General features: G+C 44.6%; 1 protein-coding gene and 1 pseudogene across 1 annotated transcript; both read left to right on the forward strand.

Annotated features, from left to right (window-relative positions):
* Positions 1-7,896, forward strand: LOC114681082 (pyrethroid hydrolase Ces2e-like). The gene is made up of 12 exons (XM_028854363.2): positions 1-150; positions 760-964; positions 2,252-2,390; positions 3,425-3,558; positions 3,635-3,893; positions 4,584-4,682; positions 4,971-5,111; positions 5,232-5,312; positions 5,542-5,686; positions 6,490-6,627; positions 7,005-7,077; positions 7,494-7,896. The coding sequence occupies exons 1-12, from the start codon at positions 63-65 to the stop codon at positions 7,678-7,680; spliced, it is 1,689 nt and encodes a 562-aa protein (XP_028710196.1). The 5' UTR covers positions 1-62; the 3' UTR covers positions 7,681-7,896.
* Positions 7,897-8,550: 654 nt separating this feature from the next.
* On the forward strand, positions 8,551-16,057 carry LOC114681100 (annotated as a pseudogene).
* The last annotated feature ends 4,773 nt before the right edge of the window (positions 16,058-20,830 follow it).

Here is a 20,830-nt window from a genome sequence, read left to right on the forward strand (position 1 = left end):
AGGTCCAAGTTCCTGCTTACACAAGTTCCACATCTTTTCTTTCCTGTCCATGACACAGAGCTATGCTGCCGACCATGACACTGGAAAGACTTCCTGGCTGGCTGAATGCTGTGACCTGTGGGCTCCTGCTTCTCTTCCTACATGTGCAAGGTAGGACTCCTTAAATTAGCAGTGAGAACTAGGGTCAGAGCTGCCCAGTTATGCAGATTCAGCAGCTTATCTTTCGGGAGGAAAGGAACTAAATATGAAGGAGCTGGTAAAGACCACAGATAAAAGAGTGGGAATTGTGGACTTCCTAATGTCCCCACCAAAGCCTACACAGTGATCCCTGGACCACACAGACAGCTAGAGTTGCCTAAAGACCCCATACCCGAAGTCACTCCAGTGTAAGAAGTCTGAGCAACACGGGACTTGCAGAGTAGAAAAAAAAAGTAAAAAAGGACACTTACTACATCTGTGTGAGATTGCAACTGCTACAGAACTCTGGATAATAATGAAAATAATGCATTTCTGCTGCCAGTGCCTCTGAGTAGTCTCCTTGCTGGGCAGAGACATGAACAGACACCACTCAAAAGAAGCATGAGCAATGTTCCTGGAAATGAGGGGAATAAAGAAACTCCTACTCCCACATCTCACACTTGAACTCAGACACCCTGGATTCCTTTCCTCAAGTACCCAAGTAAAAATGAGGTGGGAAACAACAGTGTGGTGGCAGCTGCCTGGACAGAATTAACCCTGATAGTATCTCTCCATTCACAGGCCAGGACTCAGCCAGCCCCATCAGGAACACACACACTGGCCAGGTTAGAGGAAGCCTCGTCCATGTGAAGGGCACCACAATTGGTGTCCATACTTTCCTGGGAATTCCCTTTGCCAAGCCACCTGTAGGACCTCTGCGATTTGCACCCCCTGAGGCCCCTGAACCATGGAGTGGTGTGAGAGATGGGACCTCCTACCCAGCCATGTAAGTTCTGGAACTCAGAGGACTTGGAGCCCTGAGGTGAGAATGTGCTCTGAGCTCTGGGCCAGAATGAGGTGCTTCCTTTATCCCAACTCCATAGAAGTTCTCTGTCTGTGATGTGTACTCTGCCATGCATTTTCAGATACATGACTAAGGCTTCTAGTAGAACAACTTTGCCAGTTTTCTGGGTCAGAGTTCAGTTCCTATAGGGATTTAGCTCTTAGTTTGGCAGTGAGAAACAGATAAAAACTGTTCCCAGATTCAGATCATGCCAAGTGATCTCTGCCACCATGAAAGAGGTCTATGAACAAGGGTCAATATAAGCACATTAACCAGCAAAAGCCCAGCGTCTAGTGGCATGTACTGTAAGTCTCTCAGGAGGACATCAGTGATGTGTCCTTGGCAACTCCATCCTCTGCCATGATTAAAAGAAATGTATAAAAGCTTCTTGGATATTACTTGGGAAGTTGAGCTACCCTAAGTTTCTGGACATAGGGTGAAGACCATCCTGATACACTTTGGGACATTGTTATCCACTGACTTCATTAATACCTGTGCAGACATAGCATCACATTATCCAGGTATCTTTATTTCTTGTTGCTGTTGTAAATTCAGTTCAAAGTAGGAACAGTTTATTATGGGTCACAGTTCCTTCCATATTACTATCCATTACGAGGGGGAAAACATAAGGGACTGGATCACATCACATTTTTAACTGGGATCAGAGATCAAGGAATGCATACATACCTGCTAATGGTCAGTTGGCCTTCTCTGCTTACAGTTCAGAAGCCCCTTCCTAGGGAATGGTGCCACTCATGTTTGGAAATATTCCCATCTCTATTAACAGAATCAAGAAAATCCCCATAGGCTATGCTGATCTAGACAATCCTTCATTGAGACAATATCCCTGAGTGATTCTATGTTGTTTTAAGTAGGAAATCAAAACTAACCATCTCAATAGCAATTAAAGAGTACAAAGAGAAGTGGTGATTGTCAGTGCATGCAGGAAGTCATTCTCATTGAGCCCCCAAGACTTCTCTAGATCCCAGATCAGAAAGAACAAAATATATTCCCTCATCCAAGTACAGGTATTTCTGGAAATCTGGTTCCATCCCAGATTTCATTGAGCCTGTAGTCTTTACCTTTGTAGAAAAGGGCTTTAGAGAGGAATCATGCTTCAGCAGGGCATCCTGGAGATAAGTGGCTGAAAGTGGATGAGAGAAAATCTGTACTAAAACTCAGTCTTGAAAACCAAAAGTCTCTTGGAGTAACTGTCTACTATTTCACCAGGTGTCTACAAAATGATATGATGGATTCAGAGGGTCTGAAGATGCTGAAACTCATCATGCCTCCCATTTCTATGTCTGAGGACTGCTTGTATCTCAACATCTATACACCAACTCATGCCCATGAAGGCTCTAACCTGCCTGTAAGAGTTGGGTCAAATGGGTTTGGGTAGAAATTTCTTTCTCAGGAAGATTATAAAGGATAAGGCCAAGCACCCCTGCATAAGTCCCAGGTTTCAAATGCTAACTTATGTAATGAGCCCAGGACCTGGTACCACAGCCTAGATGCCTCCCAAACAGATCAAGCCATTCAACTGTCTCACCTATTCAGAGGGCCTGACCCAGTTGGGGGCCCCTCAGCCTTTGGTTCATAGTTCACTGTTTCCATTCATTTGCTCATTACATGAGTTAGCTGTTTGAAACCTGGGACTTATGCAGGGACGCTTGGCTCAATCTGGGAGGAGGGGACTGGACCTGCCTGTACTGAGTCTATCAGGTCAATCTCAGTCCTTGGGGGAGGCCTTGCTCTGGAGGAGGTGGGAATGGGGAGTGGGCTGGGGGAAGGGAGGGGGCAGGAAGGGGGAGAACAAGGGAATCTGTGGCCGTTATGTAGAACTGAATAGTATTGTAAAATAAAGTAATAATAGTAATAATAATAATAATAATAATAATAATAATAAAAGGATAAGGCCAACTGAGTTTCAGTGCATATAGGCCCTGATAAGAAGCCTTTCATAATATGTCTACAAAAGCCTTCTCAGTCATGGTGGGCAGTTCAACCCTGGATATGGGGCACTGAACACTGGTGCTCTGAGAGGTCAGGGGTTGTGTTTCCAGGACTAGCTCAGGACTTTCTCAACAAACTTGATCCCTAGAGACCTAATCAGGTATCCAAGGGATTGACATTGAGAAAAGTCCAATTTCCAGCTTTGGGATATTGGTTGTGCCAATGAGATTTGCTGACCCTTTTGATTCATAATCAGGAAAACTTATGGAGATACCTTTTCCTCACTTTTGAGGAGTTTGAGAGTGATAGTGACATTACTCTGGACTTAAATCCATTAATCCAAGCTGAGATTTTGATAAAAACATTGGGACTTAATCCATAATCTGGGAGGCAGTTCCCACTTGAGCTTGTACCCTATAGAAGTCTCCTGAATTCTCTTTACTTCTCCAGGTAATGGTGTGGATCCATGGTGGTGCTCTGGTAGTAGGCATGGCTTCCATGTATGATGGATCTACGCTGGCAGCCACTGAGGATGTGGTGGTGGTCAATATCCAATACCGTCTAGGTGTCCTGGGCTTTTTCAGGTGAGACTAGGGCTGGGCAGTGGCAGCTGAGAAGAACCTAGACAGCCCTTTGATCCATGTCCCTTCCACTTCTCAGCACTGGAGACCAGCATGCCAGAGGCAACTGGGGCTACCTGGACCAAGTGGCTGCCCTACACTGGGTCCAGCAGAACATCGCGCACTTCGGAGGCAACCCTGACCAGGTTACCATTTTTGGCGAGTCAGCAGGTGGCACAAGTGTGTCTTCACATGTTGTGTCCCCCATGTCCAAAGGACTCTTCCATGGTGCCATCATGGAGAGTGGAGTAGCTGTGTTGCCTGGTCTCATCTCCAACTCCTCTGAGGAGGTTTACACAGTGAGTGCACTCTAACCCTCCAGTCCTGACTTACTGTCTTAACACTCACTCTCATGACTGCTACTGTGTACAGTAGAGAAAATGAGGACCATGTGAACTAACTTCTCCTCAGTAGTTCCTTAAAGACTCAAGGTTTAGAGCCCTCACCCCACCCTGCACATCCCACAGTGCTTTATACAGGGTGCATATGTTATATGTTCTGCAAAGCTGTACATAGCACCTTCCATCATTGGCAAATCAAGTATGTATATGTTTGGGAGATGGTACAAGAGGCAAGAGAGCTTGCTGTGTGAGAGTGAGGATCTGAGTTCAATTCCCCAGAACACATATGTGTCCAGGTGTCGTTTTTCTTATCTTTAATGCAGGTTTCCTATGGTGAGATTGGAGGCAGGAACAAGATGATCCCTGGAAGGTTACAGACCAACTAGACTTGTATAGGCTGCAGCAGAACAAGAGAGTATTTCTCAAATTGGGTGGATAGTGGTAGGGGGAGAAGGGAAGGAGAGGGAAGAGAGAGCTGTCACTGCTGAGCAACAGGTAAATGGAAAAAAATTTGGTTCTTACTCCAGTCCACATACATTACACAGCAAGGTAGAAAATTTAGAGCCAATGTTATCCTCCTGGAACTAGAAAAACTTTTCTGCCTGGATGACAAGGCATCCAGGCACCCTCATGCTCTTCCCTTTACAGATGGTGGTCCATCTATCTGATTGTGCAGCTGTGAACACAGAGACTCTGGTGCGCTGCCTACGAGGCAAAGATGAAGCAGAGATTCTGGCTATTAACAAGGTTTGAAGAATTGTTTTGCTGGGAAGATGGCAGATAGCAAGGTGTGTTACAGGTCGTCCCCATTCCTATGAACAAATTACCTAATCTCCATGATTTAGTATCCTTTTAGTCCTGGGTGCAAAATCAATACCAACATAGGCTATTCTAAGTGTAAGTTCCTTACAGGGGTGAGGTGTGAGAGGTATTGTAAAGAATAACAATGGTGAGATGAATAAGGAAGTGGAGAAGGGGTGGACATCGGCATATGTATTTCATTGACCTTCAGCATTGAATTTTAATGCCTCTCAGGTCTTCAAGGTCATCCCTGCTGTGGTAGATGGGGAGTTCTTTCCCAGGCACCCTGAGGAGCTGTTGGCCTCTGCTGATTTTCACCCTGTCCCCAGCATCATTGGTGTCAACAATAATGAATATGGCTGGCTTCTCCCTATGGTGAGACTCAGTTGTAATCTTCTGGGTTCCTGGGGACTCATTGGTAGACAATGGGAACTCAGAGATTCATCGATCCATATCCATGTCATGGCACACTTAAAACCATTCTCCATACCCTAGATCATGGGCTCTGCTCAGAAAATAAAGGAAATAACCAGAAAGACCCTGCCTGCTGTTCTGAAGAGCACAGCAGCACAGATGGTGAGAATCATGAGACACTACCACAACTCCAAGGACCCCGTCTACCCGTCACAAGGAGCATCCCCAGGAATGTGTGTGCGTGTGCATGTGCGTGTGTGTTTGGACCTGTCTATCTGAGGTCACTCCAAGCTTTCCCCATACCACACCTTTTCATTTCCCAACCCTGAGGCTATTGCCTACACATCCTAGTGCCTATGTCACTTCATTCTTCTTGATCTCCTTGGTGTAGAAGCTGCCTCCTGAATGTGGTGACCTGATAATAAAAGAGTACATGGGGGACACTGAAGATGCCCAGACCCTCCAAATACAGTTTACAGAGATGATGGGGGACTTCACGTTTGTGATCCCTGCACTCCAAGTAGCACATTTTCAGCGTGAGTACATCTATAACAAGGTCAAGGGAGGAAGCTCAGAGCTGTGGGTCCCAGGTGAGCTCTGTAGTGTCCAGGCTTGACGCGTGTCTGGATCAGACCTCTGGTTCCAGACAACTGAGTCTTTTTAATTAATTCATTCTCTCATATATTACATCTGAACCACAGTTTCCCCTCCTTTCTCTCCTCCTTCTGTTCCTCTCCCTTCCCCATCCATTCCTTCCTTGTTTCTCTTCAGAAAAGGGCAGGCCTCTCCGAGATGTCAACCAAATATAGCATATAAATTGCAGTAAGATTAGGCACACACACACACACACACACACACACACACACACACACACATCAAGGCTGAATGAATCAAGTCAGTAGGAGGAAGAGGGTCCCAAAATCAGGCAACAAAGTCAGAGACAGTCGCCACTCCCTCTGTTAGAAGTTTTACAAAAACACAAAGCTACACATATAAAAATGACCTAGGTTAGACCCATTCAGACTTACTAAATATTGGTTCACAATTTAGAGTCTTGTTTCTCGTAAATCCTTATGCTGAGTGTGAGAGAGTTTCATCTTATCCAGGTACAGATGAGAAAATAGCTGAGTGATACTCTGTGTCTTGACCAAACTACTCACCTGTGGAAGGCAGTCATTATTTAACAGGGGGCTTTCCCACAGCCGATATTCCATGCTGGAGTTCCACACTCAACTGTTGTGATTCCAGATAACTTGAGACCAAGTTCTTTGTCACCAAATGTGTGTCAGAACAGTTCTAGGCCAAGTGCTTCCATGTCACCACATGTCCTTACATCCAGGTTCCCATGCTCCTGTCTACTTCTATGAGTTCCAGCATCCACCCAGCTTCTTCAAGGATATGAGGCCACCCTATGTGAAGGCTGACCATGGTGATGAGATTCTCTTTGTCCTTGGGTCCTTCTTCTGGGGCATGAAATGTGAGTCTTCCTTATTTTCCTTGAGCTGAATAAGGTCCCATATGGCTCGCTGAGGGACTCCTGAGCTCTCAGTCCATTTGAAGACACCTGTATGTGTATGTGTGTGTGTGTGCGTGTGTGTGTGTGTGTGTGTGTGTGTGTGTGTGTGTGTGTGTGTGTGTGGTGTAGAATCTGGACCCTTCAAGTCTAGCCTGTAATGGAGAATGTGGCAGTACATTAGGGCAAGAATTCAACTAGAGGCTTGCATGAATCTGGGACACTGTATATGGTGAAGAAGGGAGGTAGCAAAGTCAATAGTTTGGGGTCAGACAACAACTGAGATTGTGAGTTGCCTGATGTGGCATATATTTGGACATTTGTCTTTCTAATGACTCCAGTTGACCTCACTGAGGAGGAAGAGCTACTCAACAGGAGGATGATGAAGTACTGGGCCAACTTTGCAAGACATGGGTGAGAACACACCTCTCTTTCAACCTTCCAGGTTTGGGTTCCTATCTAGAACTCCCTTTTGGATGGTGGCCTTCTTATCATGCATGGACATTTCATCACATGATAAGGTCTTCTCTACCCCATAGCACATTTATACAGATACTTTGTAGTTATTGGTTACTGGTCACCTCACAGTGACGTGGCTCATAAGTGCTATGGTACTGTTCTTTAGATCTTGCCTCTCAGAGAGAAACACAAAATAGGTCAGATAGTTTTCTCCCACATGGAGCAGAAACTAGTTGGTGACACTTGTATCCCTATATCAGGAAACCTGTCCCATCAGCCCCTTTAGCCACTGGCCTAATTGTTCCACTTCCCTGACCCAGACTTTGGATCAGAGTGACCTCACCCTTCCCCACTGGCTGGCATATCCACAGGAACCCCAACAGCGAGGGTCTACCCTACTGGCCCATGTTGGACCATGATGAGCAGTACCTGCAGCTGGATATCAAGCCTGCTGTGGGCCGAGCCCTGAAGGCCAGAAGGCTGCAGTTCTGGACAAAAACTCTACCTCAGAAGATCCAGGAGCTAAAGGGGGCTCAGAAGAGGCATGAAGAGTTGTAGTGCCCTGTGTGAAGAGGCATGTGTGATCATGGAGGATGGGTTCTGTCTGAGGTTTGTAAATTCTTTTGGTCCTAACATTCACATAAGCATTCCTAACATATGCAGTTACCCATGTTACCAATTTGTATGATAGGTCCTCTACGTGCTTCTGCTTCACAAAACACTACCAATCTTCTGTTAGATCCACTCAATAAAAGTTCTTATGACTATGTAGAATATGGATGTGTGAGTCCCAAAGTCCCATAATCTTCACAAGCTCAGGCTGCTGTTCCAAATAGGTCACTGGCTGCCCTATACTTGTGATACATATCTGTGGCCCCAGCTACTCAGAAACTGAGACAGGAATAGTGCGGGAACCTAGGAGTTCCATACCACCTTGGACAATATAGCAAAAACCCATATCTCAAAAACAGAAACAACAGCTGGGTAATTTGTAAATAGCAAAATGAATGTAAAGTTCTGTGGGCCAAGAAATAAAGGACCAACAAATGAATTTGAGCCACACAGGCTGTCCAAGCTCAGCTCCTAGAACCCTCTGACATCAGCTACTGAGCACACCAAACACTGTACACAGATTATCCCTATAGAGGAAATCTCATCTATTTCCTGCCCAAATTGCAATTGTCCACTTGTGTGAGAAGCTGGTCTTGGTATGTTTGTAGACATCTAATGCTCATCCTGGAGAAAGGTAGTTGACTCACGGGCTCAGATAGGCCCAGTTTTGTAGAATAGAGGCTGACCTTGTGGGAGGGAAGGCACCAGGGAGGGAGGAGTTCATAAAGATGGTAGATAAGAAGAGGGAATTGTGTGTCTCCCAGTGCTCCCACCAAAGCCCACACAGTGACCTCTGCAGCACACAGAGGACTAGAAATGTCCATACCAAAAAAGTCATTCCAGTGTAAGGAGGTCTGAGCAGAACTGGACCTGCAGATTAGGGGAAAGAGAGCAAAAGGGACATTTTCTTCCTCTGTGTGTGACTGTAGTTGCTACAGAACTCTGGATAACAATGAAAATAATGCATTCCTTCTTCCAAGTATCTCTGAGCAGTCTCCTTGTTTGCCAAAGACATGTACAGCCACCACTCAAAAGGAACATGAGCAATGTTCCTAGCCATGATGGGGATAAAGAAACTCCTACTCCCACATCTCACACTTGAACTCAGACACCCTGGATTCCTTTCCTCAAGCACCCTAGTGAAAATGAGGTGGGAAACAACAAGGTGGCAGCTGTCTGAACAGAACTAACCCTGATGGCATCTCTCCACTCACAGCCCAGGACTCAGCCAGCCCTATCAGGAACACACACACTGGCCAGGTTAGAGGAAGCCTCGTCCATGTGAACGGCACCACAATTGGTGTCCATACTTTCCTGGGAATTCCCTTTGCCAAGCCACCTGTAGGACCTCTGCACTTTGCACCCCCTGAGGCCCCTGAATCATGCATTGGTGTGAGAGATGGGACCTCTTACCCGGCCATGTAAGTTCTGGGGCTCAAAGGACTTACAGGTCCTGAGGTGAGAATGTGCTCTGAGCTCTGGGCCAGAATGAGGTGCTTCCTCCACCCCAACCCCATAGAAGTTCTCTGTCTGTGATGTGTAGTCTACCATGCATTTTCAGATACATGACTAAGGCTTCTAGTAGAACAACTTTGCTAGTCTCCTGGGTCAGAGGTCAATTCCTATATGGAGTTATCTCTTGGTTTTATACTGAGAAGATATAAGCCACTCCAAGACTTGGACTGTGTCAAGTGATCTTTACCAGCATGGGAGAGGTCTATGGACAAGGATTAGTGTAGACATAGAGCAAGCAGGAACCCAGACTCAAGTGTCATATACTGTAAGTCTCTCAAGAGGGCCACAGTGATGTGTCCTTGGCATCTCCATCCTCTACAGTCACTGAGACAATAGAGCCAAGTGCCATTCTTCCAGCTGCAAGAATATATTGTAGAGATTCAGCTATATATTAAAGCTATACCTAGAAATTTCAAGGCATTTTTCTAGAGGAAGCCATTTATCAAGAAATATTTAAGCTGGGCGGTGGTGGCACACACCTTTAATCCCAGCACTCAGGAGGCAGACCAAGGGGGATCTCTGTGAGTTTGAGGCCAGCATGGTCTACAGCTCCAGGAAAGGCACAAAGCTACACAGAGAAACCCTGTCTCAAAAAACCAAACCCAAAAATAAAAAGAAATATTTGGTGTTATTCAGTTTTTAATATTTCAGCTTTAATGAAACTTCCTGCAGAAATGGTTTATTACAGGTCAATTTCAGAACATTCCTTCACAGGAAGCAACTCACAGTGGCAGAGCTTAAGGAATTTGGTAACATCATATCTATAATTTAGAGTAAAGACTGCTTGGCTGCCTGCTGATGCTCAGCTCACTTTCTCTACTCACACAGTGCAAAAGCCCCTTCCTAGGGAATGGTGTCACCAATCATGGGAAAATCTTCCCTCCTCAATTAATGTTAGCAAGATAACCTCCTCAGACCCATGTGCTCTAGTCAACCCCTCACTGAGACTCTCTTCTCAAGTGATTCTATGTTATGTCAAGTCAACAATCAAATTAACATTAAGTACTACAGGGAGAAGTGGAAATGTCACTACATGAGCCCATCACATTCATAGGCAACCTAAGAAATCCCAACTTCATTAAGTGTTCCATCCAAACCCCACACAAATGGAGGCCTCACTGGAAGTATGTGTCCTTCACAGCTTCCACAGAGCCTGTGGCCTTTACCTTGGGAGGAACTGATTTCAGACAGGGATCATGTAGCAGAGGACATCATGAGGAGCAGGCCTTAAGGGTGATGGGAAGGAAATCCAGACTAAGGGTCTTGTTTTGATCACTGAACATCTTTTTGGATCACCATCTGCCATTGTCATCAGGTGTCTGCAAAATGATGATAGGATGAATACAGAGGGTCTGAAAAAGATGAAGTTGATCACAACTTCCATCTTTATGTCTGAGGACCACGTGCATCTCAATGTCTACACACCAGCTCATGCCCATGAGAACTCTAACCTGCCTGTGAGTATCAGGTAATGGTCAGTCCTGGATCAGGAGAGGATTTCTTACTCAGGAGGATTAGAAAGCACAAAGTCAACCTGAGCTCTACTGCAGTGTAGTTAGCAAATTAGCATTATTGAGTATGTCCAAGAGGGCCTTCTCAGCCTTGGTACTGTCTCACCAGGCAGCTAAACCCTGGGTATAAGACACTGAGGACTGGAGCTCTGAGGAGTCAGAGATAGTAGCCCAGGCATTAACTCTGGACTCTCAACAAACTTGATCCCCAGAGACCCAGTCAGGTGTCTGAGGAATGAACATTGAGAAAAGCCAAATTTCTAGCTTGGGGATATTGATTGTGCCAATGATTTTTGCTGACCCTTTGGATTCATAATCATGAAAACTTATGGAGATACCTTTTCCACTTTTGAGGAGTCTGGGAGTGATAGTGACATTACTCTGGACTCTAATCCATTAATCCAAACTGAGACTCCTGGTGCAACAGTGGGACTTGGAAATATGCTGATGAGACTGTGTTCCTCACCTGTGGCCTGGGTCTAAGAGGCTGAGGAGTCCTGGTGTGTCTAACTGCACAGATAGGAAACAGTCCATAATCCAGGAGGCAGTCCCACTGAGCTTGTGTCCAATAGAAGCCTCCTGGCATCTCTCTTGACTTCTCCAGGTGATGGTGTGGATCCATGGTGCTGCTCTGGTTATAGGCACAGATTCCATTTTATGGTGGATCCATGCTGTCAGCCACTGAGGATGTGTTGGTGGTCACTATCCAGTACCATCTGGGTGTCCTGGCCTTCTTCAGGTGAGACTAGGGCTAGGCAACAGCATCTGAGAAGAACCTAGACAGCCCTTTGATCCACGTCCCTTCTACTTCTCAGCACTGGAGACCAGCATGCCAGGGGCAACTGGGGCTACCTGGACCAAGTGGCTGCCCTACGCTGGGTCCAGCAGAACATCGCCCACTTTGGAGGAAACCCTGACCTTGTCACCATTTTTGACGAGTCAGCAGGTGGCACAAGTGTGTCTTCACTTGTTGTGTCCCTCATGTCCCAAGGACTCTTCCACAGTGCCATCATGGAAAATGGAGTAGCTGTGTTGCCTTGTCTTATCTCCAGCTCAGTTTATCAAATGAGTGCCCCCAACTACTTCAGCCCTGTATCTACTGCCACAGCACTATCCTCTGGCACTATGGGGTAAACAAGGATCTATGAAAAGGACTTTTCTTCTTTTATTTATGAAAGGCTCGAGGGTTAGAATCCACACCTCTGCTTTCTACAGGCTGAGTATGTTATGTGGACAGCAAAGCTGTCCTTAGAAGCTTCAATCACTGGCAAAAACAAGTATGCGTGGATTTGGGAGATAGTTCAATAGGTAAAAGAGCTTGCTGTGCCTGTGTGAGGATCAGAGTTCCAATCCCAGAGCCCACATAAGCCTGGATGTGGCAGTACTTGTCTGTAATCTGAGTGTTCCTATGGTGAGATGGGAGGGAGTAACAGGGGAATCCCTGCAAGGACACACACCAGCTAGGCTTGTGTGGGCAACAGTGGATTAAGGAACATTTCTCAAACCAAGTGATAGAAGGTGAGGCCTAACAAGTAAGGTGGCCCTCCGACCATCACGCATAAACTTTATTGTGGGTAAACCTGCACTCAGTTAGGAACACACAGAGAATCACAGAGACACACAGTCATGTGCACGTGCACACACACATAGAAGAGGATGAAAAATGAAGTATGCATAAAATTACCTCTGACTGTCACCTCTGAGCTTCAGGAAAATGAGAAAAGTTCCATAGCTACTTCAGTCCATACACGTCACATACTATGCTGTGGTTATTAAAAAGTAAGGATATCGGGGCTGGAGAGATGGCTCAGTGGTTAAGAGCACTGACTGCTCTTCCAGAGGACCCGGGTTCAAGTCCCAGCAGCCACATGGCAGCTCACAACTGTCTGTAGCTCCAGTTCCAAGGAATCTGACACCTTCACACCAACACACATAAAATAAAGTTAAATAAATTTTAAAAAAAAGTAAGGATATCTAGTTTGGTCTCCATAACTTCTCTCTGTCTGGAATAATCAGGGAGACGCTACCTTATCACTTTGCAGACAGTGGTACATCTATCTGGTTGTGAGAGTGTGGACTCAGAGACCCTGGTGCATTGCTTAGGAGGTAAAAGTGAAAGCAGAGATTCAAGCTATCACTAAGGTTGGTGGAATTGTGTGACTAGGAAGATGGGAGACAACAGGGTGTGTGACAGGAAAGCCTCACTACTCTGGACAAATTACCCTTTCTTCATGGCTTGGCATCCTTTTAGCCCTTGGTGCAAAATGAACATATACATAAGCTAATCTAAGTGTAGGGTCTCTTCAGGGGGAAGGTAGGGGAGGTCTGATGGACTGACCATCCTGATACAAATTATGAAATGGAGAAATGATAGAGAACACTCAACAACTATCAGAGTAACTGGGTTATTGACCTTAAAAACTGGCTTTGAATGTCCCTCAGGTCTTCACAGTCATCCCTGCTGTGGTGAATAGAGAGTTCGTACCCAAGCATCCTCAGGAGCTGTTGGTCTATGCTAATTTTCACACTGTCCCCAGCATCCTTGGTATCAACAATGATGTATGACTGAATTCTCCCTATGGTAGGCTCAGTTCTAATCTCCTTTGTGCCTGGGGACTCATAGTGGACAGTTGCAACTTCAGAGACCAGTTGATCCATATCCACTCCATGCCACACTTAAAACTCTTCTCCCCACCCCAGATCTCTGGCCCTTCTCAGAAAATAAAGGGGATAAGCAGAGAGACCCTGACGGCAATTCTTAAAAGCACAGCAGAACAACAGATGGTGAGATTCCTTTGGTCCTTCACAGATAAAGAAGACTGACATTTATCTTGTTTAGACAGCATTCCTAAAACAAGGGGGGATTGTGTGTATTTTTGGTTTGGGTTGCCCAGAACTTTCATCCATATCCTAATTCATCTGCATTTTCCCTTATCCAGGGGCTGTTGCCTACCTATCCTAGTGCCTGCCTAACCTCATTCTTCCCACCCCCTTGGTGTAGATGCTGCCTCCTGGGTATAGTAACCTATTAATGGAAGAGTACATGAGGGACTCTGGGGACCCACAGACCCTCCAAATACAGTTCATGGGATGATGGGGGACTTCCTGTTCATGACCCCTGCACTCCAAGTAGCACATTTTCAGCATGAGTATACCTGTAATGGGGCCAAGAAGGGAAGCTCAGAGCTGTGGGACCTAGGTGAGTCCTGTAGTGTCCAGGCCTGACCCCTATCTGGATCAGGTCTTGGTTCCAGACAATTGAGGGTCTTTATCTAGTGAATACTTATATTGAGTGTAGGAGAGTGATGTCTTATCTCAGTACAGGTAGGGAAACAGCTAAGTGATATTCTGTGACTTGCACAAACTACATCCCTGGTGGGCAGAATTGTTTAAGAGGGGATATGCTGCCGGGCGGTGGTGGTGCACGCCTTTAATCCCAGCACTTGGGAGGCAGAGGCAGGCGGATCTCTAAGAGTTCAAGGCCAGCCTGGTCTACAGAGTGAGCTCCAGGACAGGCACCAAAACTATACAGAGAAACCCAGTCTCGAAAAACCAAAAAAAAAGGGGGTGGGAGGGATATCCTACAGCCAATGCTCTATGCAGGAGCTCCACACTCAACTGTTGTGTGTGGTAATATTTTGTTTGTAAAAAAAAAAGCTTGCTTGGAGATCAGAGTGTGGAGCTAGCCACTACATAGATATAGGCCAAGCAGTGGTGGCACACACCTTTAAACCCAGCACTTGGGAAGAGGAAACAGGAAGATCAGGAGTTCAAAGCCACCTTGGGCTACATGAGATTGATCAGGTTTAAATGAGAAAAAAAATGTACTCCAGGGCAAAGACTCTCCTGGAGATTCAGCTCAGCCTGGTAGATTCAGTTGAGGCAGGTCCAGTCCCCTCCTCCCTACACCCAGGCTGAGCAAAATGTCCCTGCATAAGCCCCAGGTTCCAAACAGCCAGCTCATGCACTGAGCACAGGTCCTGGTTCCACAGCCTGGGGGCCTCACAAACAGTTCAAGCTAATCAACTGTCTCATTTATCCAGAGGGCCTGATTCAGTTGGGGGCTCCTTAACTATTGGTTCATAGTTCATGTGTTTCCACTAGTTTGGCTATTTGTCCCTGTGCTTTTGTGTTGAGACCCAGTCATGGTTTCAACAATTCTCACTCATACAATCCCTCCTCTTTCTTGTCGATTGGACTCCAGGAGCTCCACCTGGTGAACCTGGGAGAATTCAAGTAGAGGCTTGGATGGATCTTGGGTTCTGAGTGCTGATGAAAGAGTATACACCAGGCCTAGAATTCAGGTTCAGGCTATGGTTGCTATGGTAGAGCATGAGTTGGCACCTGTGTGAGGTAGCTAGGACTTGGACTCTTTCTTCTGTCTACAACTGACCTCATTGAGGGATAGAAGCTGCTGAATAGGAGGAGGATGAAGTACTGGGCCAACTTTGTAACACATGAGTGAGAACATGCCCCTCCCTCAAACTCCTATGGTTTTGTTTCAGTCCAGGGCTCCCATGTGAGTGTGTCTCAATAGCATGCATGGTTCTTAATTACACCATAGCTTTCTCCAACCCAGGGCACACTTAGGCAGATACCTTCTAACTTTCAGTTACTGCTTACCCTACAGAGACCTGATGGATAAGTCACAGTACTGTGGTATTGTTCTTTAGATTTTGCCTCTGACACAAATCTAGACAGCTTTCCTTGCTTCATACAAAGCAAACACTGGTAGAAAACACTTGTATTCTATATCAATACACCAGTCCATCTGTCCTCTCAGGCCCTTGGCCTACTCATCTACTGCTCTGACCCAAATCAAGGGATCAGGCTTTGGATGAGAGAGATCTTACCATTCCCTGCTGGGTGGTATATCAAGAAGAACCTCAACAGTGAGGGTCTACCCTGCCAGCCAGGGTTGGAGCATGATGAGCAGAACCTGCAGCTGGACATCCAGCCTGCAGTGGGCTGAGCCCTAGAGGCCAGAAGACTGCAGTTCTGGACATAGACTCTGCCCCCAGAAGATCCAGGAACTAAAGGGGACTCAGAACAAGCACACAGAGCTTTAGGGCCCTGTGACAGGAAAGATGTGTGTGGTTGAGGGCAGATGGGGTCATCCTGAGGTTACAAAGTCAATTCATTTATTTTTATTTGTTTCAACACTCACATAAACACTTCTAATCTCGGAATTTTCCCTTTCAGATTTGTATGACAAACCCTTTGTGCATTATTCCTTATCTGTCTGGGCAAACTTTATTAGACTCAGTAAATGCTCCCATAACAGTATGGACGTGTGAGTCCTGAAGTGTCCCCATCTTCTTTAACATTTCAGTGGGATTAGCCTTCTTCCTTCCTTCCTTCCTAACTTAATTATTTGTTTAAATTTTTAGTTCCCTCTTTCCCTCACTCTTCCTTCCTTTCTTTCTTCCTTCCATTATTTCCTTCCTCCTTCTTCGCCTCATCTTCTCCCCATCCTCTCTCTCCTCCTTTCCAAGCCTCAGACCCTCTTCAAATGAAACAGAAGCTTCAGACACTGTTGACTGTGGGAAATCCCATGTCCTCTCTCAGCAAGTTCGTGCTTTTTCATACCTGTCAGCTGCCAGTAGAAAACCTGATTTCCCTAAACTCCGTTGCCTTCATAAATCACAATGCTATTCCCATAGACAATAAACTACAAACTGGGCTCTAAGTGTCTGTAGCCTCAGATTCTTGGAGGGTGAGGCAGGAGGATTACATAAATCCAGGGAAAGATAACAAGACTCACATCTCAGAAATAAAACAGAAACCATAACCTCAGTAACTTATAAACAGTAACAAATTACAGTTTTGTAGATTGAGAAATTCGGGGTCCAGATGCCCACAGATTTGCTGTGTGGAGAGAAACAGGTCCCTGGCTGAAGATAACAAGGATTACATCTTGTACTCTCTCCTGGTAGAATGTGTAAACAATGGCATCCCAAGGACAATATTAGGTCCCTACTGACTTGAACTGGGGTCAGGGAAGATTTTCCTGTTAGTGAGATGACCATGCAGGTTGTTTCCACTCTATCTGTAGAGCATTTATTGACGTTCCTACTGCTAGCTTGCCTCTGCTTTTTAGTTCTGTACATACACACTCAACTTCCAACAGGGAGTCAGAATGTGTTTTAGACTTTTAATAATTATCTCATTTTAGTAGCTTGAATGTGGATTGTATTTATGGGGTTAGAGATTGTTTTTAGGGCTTGTGCATGTTAGGCAAATACTCTACCTATGAACTATTCCTCAAACTACTATAGTTTGCTTAGATGCAATTAATCTCTTTTAGGTGTATGGTTTAGTAAATCTGAGAAAATTCTCAAGGCATGCAAGAGCCACCACAATCATATTTAGAAGAGCACCCCCCACTTCCCAAAATGCTTTCCTCAGGCCCCTTTGCTCTTGTTCACTTCCTTTAACCCTGTTTCAAAGTACACGTGGCATTACTTTATGTTGCTATAAAGGAGTTTGTCTCTAATCCAATATAAGTATTTCTGACTGGTTATATCACTTCAAATAATGTTTTCCTTTCCTTTTATGGTGAAGAGCCACCCAAGAATGCACATGACACATTCTATCTACTTATCCAACCTATGCACAACTGTTTCACTTGCTTGTTTGCTCTTCTTTTTTGGGAAAAGTTCTCTACATAACCCAGGTGGGCCCTGACCTCATGATCATACTGCCTGGCTTCCTGGGTGGTTGAATTATAGACATGGGCCTCTCATCCTTTGTTTGGGTTTTGATAAAGCTGTATGGATATTCTTACACATGGTTTCATGTGATCAATGTATTCAATTTTTGGATTTACAACCTAGAGCAGAATTGCTAAGTCATGAGACACATGTGTTAAACAATTTAAAAAGTTGTGAGGCTAGGGGTAGAGCAGGAGTAGAGGCCTTCTCCCTATGTACAAGGCCATAGGTGTGACGTCCAGCACCTTAAAAAATGAAATAAAGCCAGATCAGATGACACAAATTTACAATGCCAGCTACACAGAGGACTGAGGCAAGGGTACATAAGTTAAGAACAACTTGAGTTATAGAACTAGCTCCAGGAAAGGCTGGGAAATTTAAGTATGGTCTGTCTCCACATTAAAAAGTACAAAAAAAATGGCTGGGTAGTGGCAGTGGTACACACCTTTAATCTCAGTACTGGAGAGGCAGAGACAGGTGGATCTCTGTGTTGAGGCCAGGGTGGGCTATAGAGTGTGTTTCAGGACAGCCAGGGCTCCACAGAGAAACCTTGTCTTGAAAAACAAAGAAGCAAAAAAAATGATTAAAAAAAATCTAATTTGACATAGTGAGCTATAAAAGAGGGTTGAGGGGGAGGAGAAGGAGGAAGAGGAGGAGAAGGAGGAAGAGGAGGAGGAGAAAGAGAATGAAGAAGAGGAGGAGGAGCAGGAGAAGAAGAAGAAGAAGAAGAAGAAGAAGAAGAAGAAGAAGAAGAAGAAGAAGAAGAAGAAGAAGAAGAAGAAGAAGAAGAAGAAGAAGAAGAAGAAATATTGAAGTTGGAAGGAGAATATGGTGAAAGTATGCAGCAACTCGGGTGTGATGGGGGTAGGAATGCATATGACACCTTGTATTCATGTATGAAATTACCAAAGAATAAAAAAAACCCAGTGCTCTGGGATTACAACTTAGTGGTTGACATGTGTAAGACCCTATATCCAATTCTTCTCTGTGCCCCTTTAGAATCTTTAGGGTAACTGTCTACACTGGAGCTGGTTGGGTGTTAAATTTCCATGACCATTTCTTACCAACCACCAAGTTTTCTCTTATCTACAAATGACTTACAGCACTTCTGAAGAGTCTCAGCCCAGCTGTGCTCATCAGTTCAAACTGCTAGCTAATTCAGTCCTGAGACAGATGTCTGTGGCTCAGCTCGTTGGAAGACAAAAGCAGGAGGGTTTAGTGATCTCAGGAACTAAAGGCCTACCCATTCTATATGCATATGCTGCATCTCAAGAATATATATGCTATATACATGTGTAAACAAGTATGTATTATAAGATGTGTGTCTTGTAAACAATAGAAGTATGTTCATAGTTTTGGAGAGCATGAAGCTCATGTTGACTATACCAGTGTTTGCTATATGGCGAGAGCTAGCTCTCTATGCAAAAGATTGAACCAGTGTCTTCAACTGGGCAGATGGTATACATAATGGTGTTCAAGATATGGACACATTGTGTTCACATTTGAAATTATTAAGGAACAAATACCCCCTCCCCAGATTCTGGGAATACAGCTCAGTGGTAGATACTTATCTATCTTGTGCCAGACCCTAGATCCAATTCTCTGTCCTGGCTTTTTTTGATCTCCTATGCCCTGTGACAACTCCTAAAGACCTGACTCCCATTAACATCCCATTTGAAACTAGCTTTGAACTTCTGTGATGCATAAACTTTCAGAACATAGCACCTAGAGGTCCCCATATCAGCCATTAAGGTTGTGAATGATGGAAAATGCCTCTGCCTATTGTGTTTGTAAATCAAATGTCACCAACAATACTTAAGACAATTGATAAATGTAATCTACTTCTGTCCTAAGCTGGCAAGTGATATAAATTTTATCAGAAGTAGGTCTGGGTATTTATTAGTTTTTTTGAGCTTGAGGCTCTGTGTGTGTGTCTGGGTGTGTCTTGGGGGTGTCTGTATGTGTGTGTCTGTGTATGGCTGTGTGTGCATGTTTCTCTGTGTGTGCGTTTGTGTATGTCTGTGTACATGTTTCTCTCTCTCTCTCTCTCTCTCTCTCTTCTCTGTGTGTGTGTGTGTGTGTGTGTGTGTGTGTGTGTGTACACCCAGAGGAGTAGAGCTGGTTCCTTTGTGTCTGCTGAATTTTGTTCTTACCTCAAAGGGTTCTGCTGACTCTGTGATGCCCATACCTACACAGCACATCTATGAAGATGTTTGACTGTAGGGTGTGTCATACAAGTAGGATGAGAATGTCAGAAGGTTCAGACATGTCCAGTAGAGGAGATTCCTGTCCCCTGTTTCCCTGACAACCTGTCTTTGTAAGGATTGGTCATCCTGGCTTTTTTCAATTTGCTGGTCCCCATCTTCTCATTGATAGTTCATATGCATGAATTTCATTCTTACCTAATTGTTGTCACTGTGTTCTTTTGACCTAACTAATAAATGTCCTGCCTTGTACTTGATATCATTGTCTGAAGGTGCAAAATTGTGCTCAACCTGTATTCCTCTACAGAGAATTTTTTGTATGTTAATGAGACATTGATTCCTTCATCCTAGACATCGAGATAGTCCCACACTTCTACTTCTGACCTCAAGGAGAATTTTTTGTGAATTAACAAGCTTTTCATTTTTAGTCCACTGTATTGAAGGCCAACCACAGGACAGCATGACCTCAGGGTTTATGTGTCTAACAGGGTGCAGGTCATCCTCCATTCTCAAAATACAGTCAACTGCTCCTTGTACAAGAATGTCTTGGTGCAAGTCACAGTCTGGAACAGCACTCAACAGTGCACACCTGAGGGAGTCTTGTTTTTAAACTATTTTTAATCAAGCAGTTATGAACATTTCAAGCATAAGTGTCTGTGATATACTTTCACATCCTTGAGCTATAAACCAGAGAGTAGATTTATTGAATCTAAGCCCAAATATATGTTTAACTTTTGAAGAAACTGCCAACCTGACTTTCAAAATGACTATACCATTTTGAATCTCTTCCAGCCATGTGTGAGGCTCCAATAACATCATGTCTTTGCCAACACTGATTACCTGGGTGTGTAGAAGTGGTGTCCATTTGCAAGTGATTCTGTAAACTTTTATTTCCATATATGCACTTTTTTATTGAGGAGCCATTTTCAACTTTTTTACTTTGTTTTCTTCTTTTTAAAATTTCTTTTCCCCCTTTTATTGAAAATAGATTCTTTTCTCGCTTACTATGTCCTGATTATGGTTCCTCACACACATTCCTCCCAGTTCCTCCCCTACCCTCCCATTTGGATCCACTCCCTTGCTTCTCTCATTAGAAAAGAACAGACTTCTAAGAGATAATATTAAAATATGACAAAATAACACATAATATGAT

Source organism: Peromyscus leucopus, chromosome 5 (genome assembly GCF_004664715.2).
Source record: "Peromyscus leucopus breed LL Stock chromosome 5, UCI_PerLeu_2.1, whole genome shotgun sequence".
In the NCBI taxonomy this organism is placed as follows: Eukaryota; Metazoa; Chordata; class Mammalia; order Rodentia; family Cricetidae; genus Peromyscus; species Peromyscus leucopus.

Bases quoted from the DNA above. Each gene is read 5' to 3' on its own strand.
- LOC114681082 (XM_028854363.2), top strand. From the start codon at position 63: ATGCTGCCGACCATGACACTGGAAAGACTTCCTGGCTGGCTGAATGCT. The intron at 4,683-4,970 runs GTTTGAAGAATT...AATGCCTCTCAG, and splicing joins AGATTCTGGCTATTAACAAG to GTCTTCAAGGTCATCCCTGC. The intron at 5,112-5,231 runs GTGAGACTCAGT...TCCATACCCTAG, and splicing joins ATGGCTGGCTTCTCCCTATG to ATCATGGGCTCTGCTCAGAA.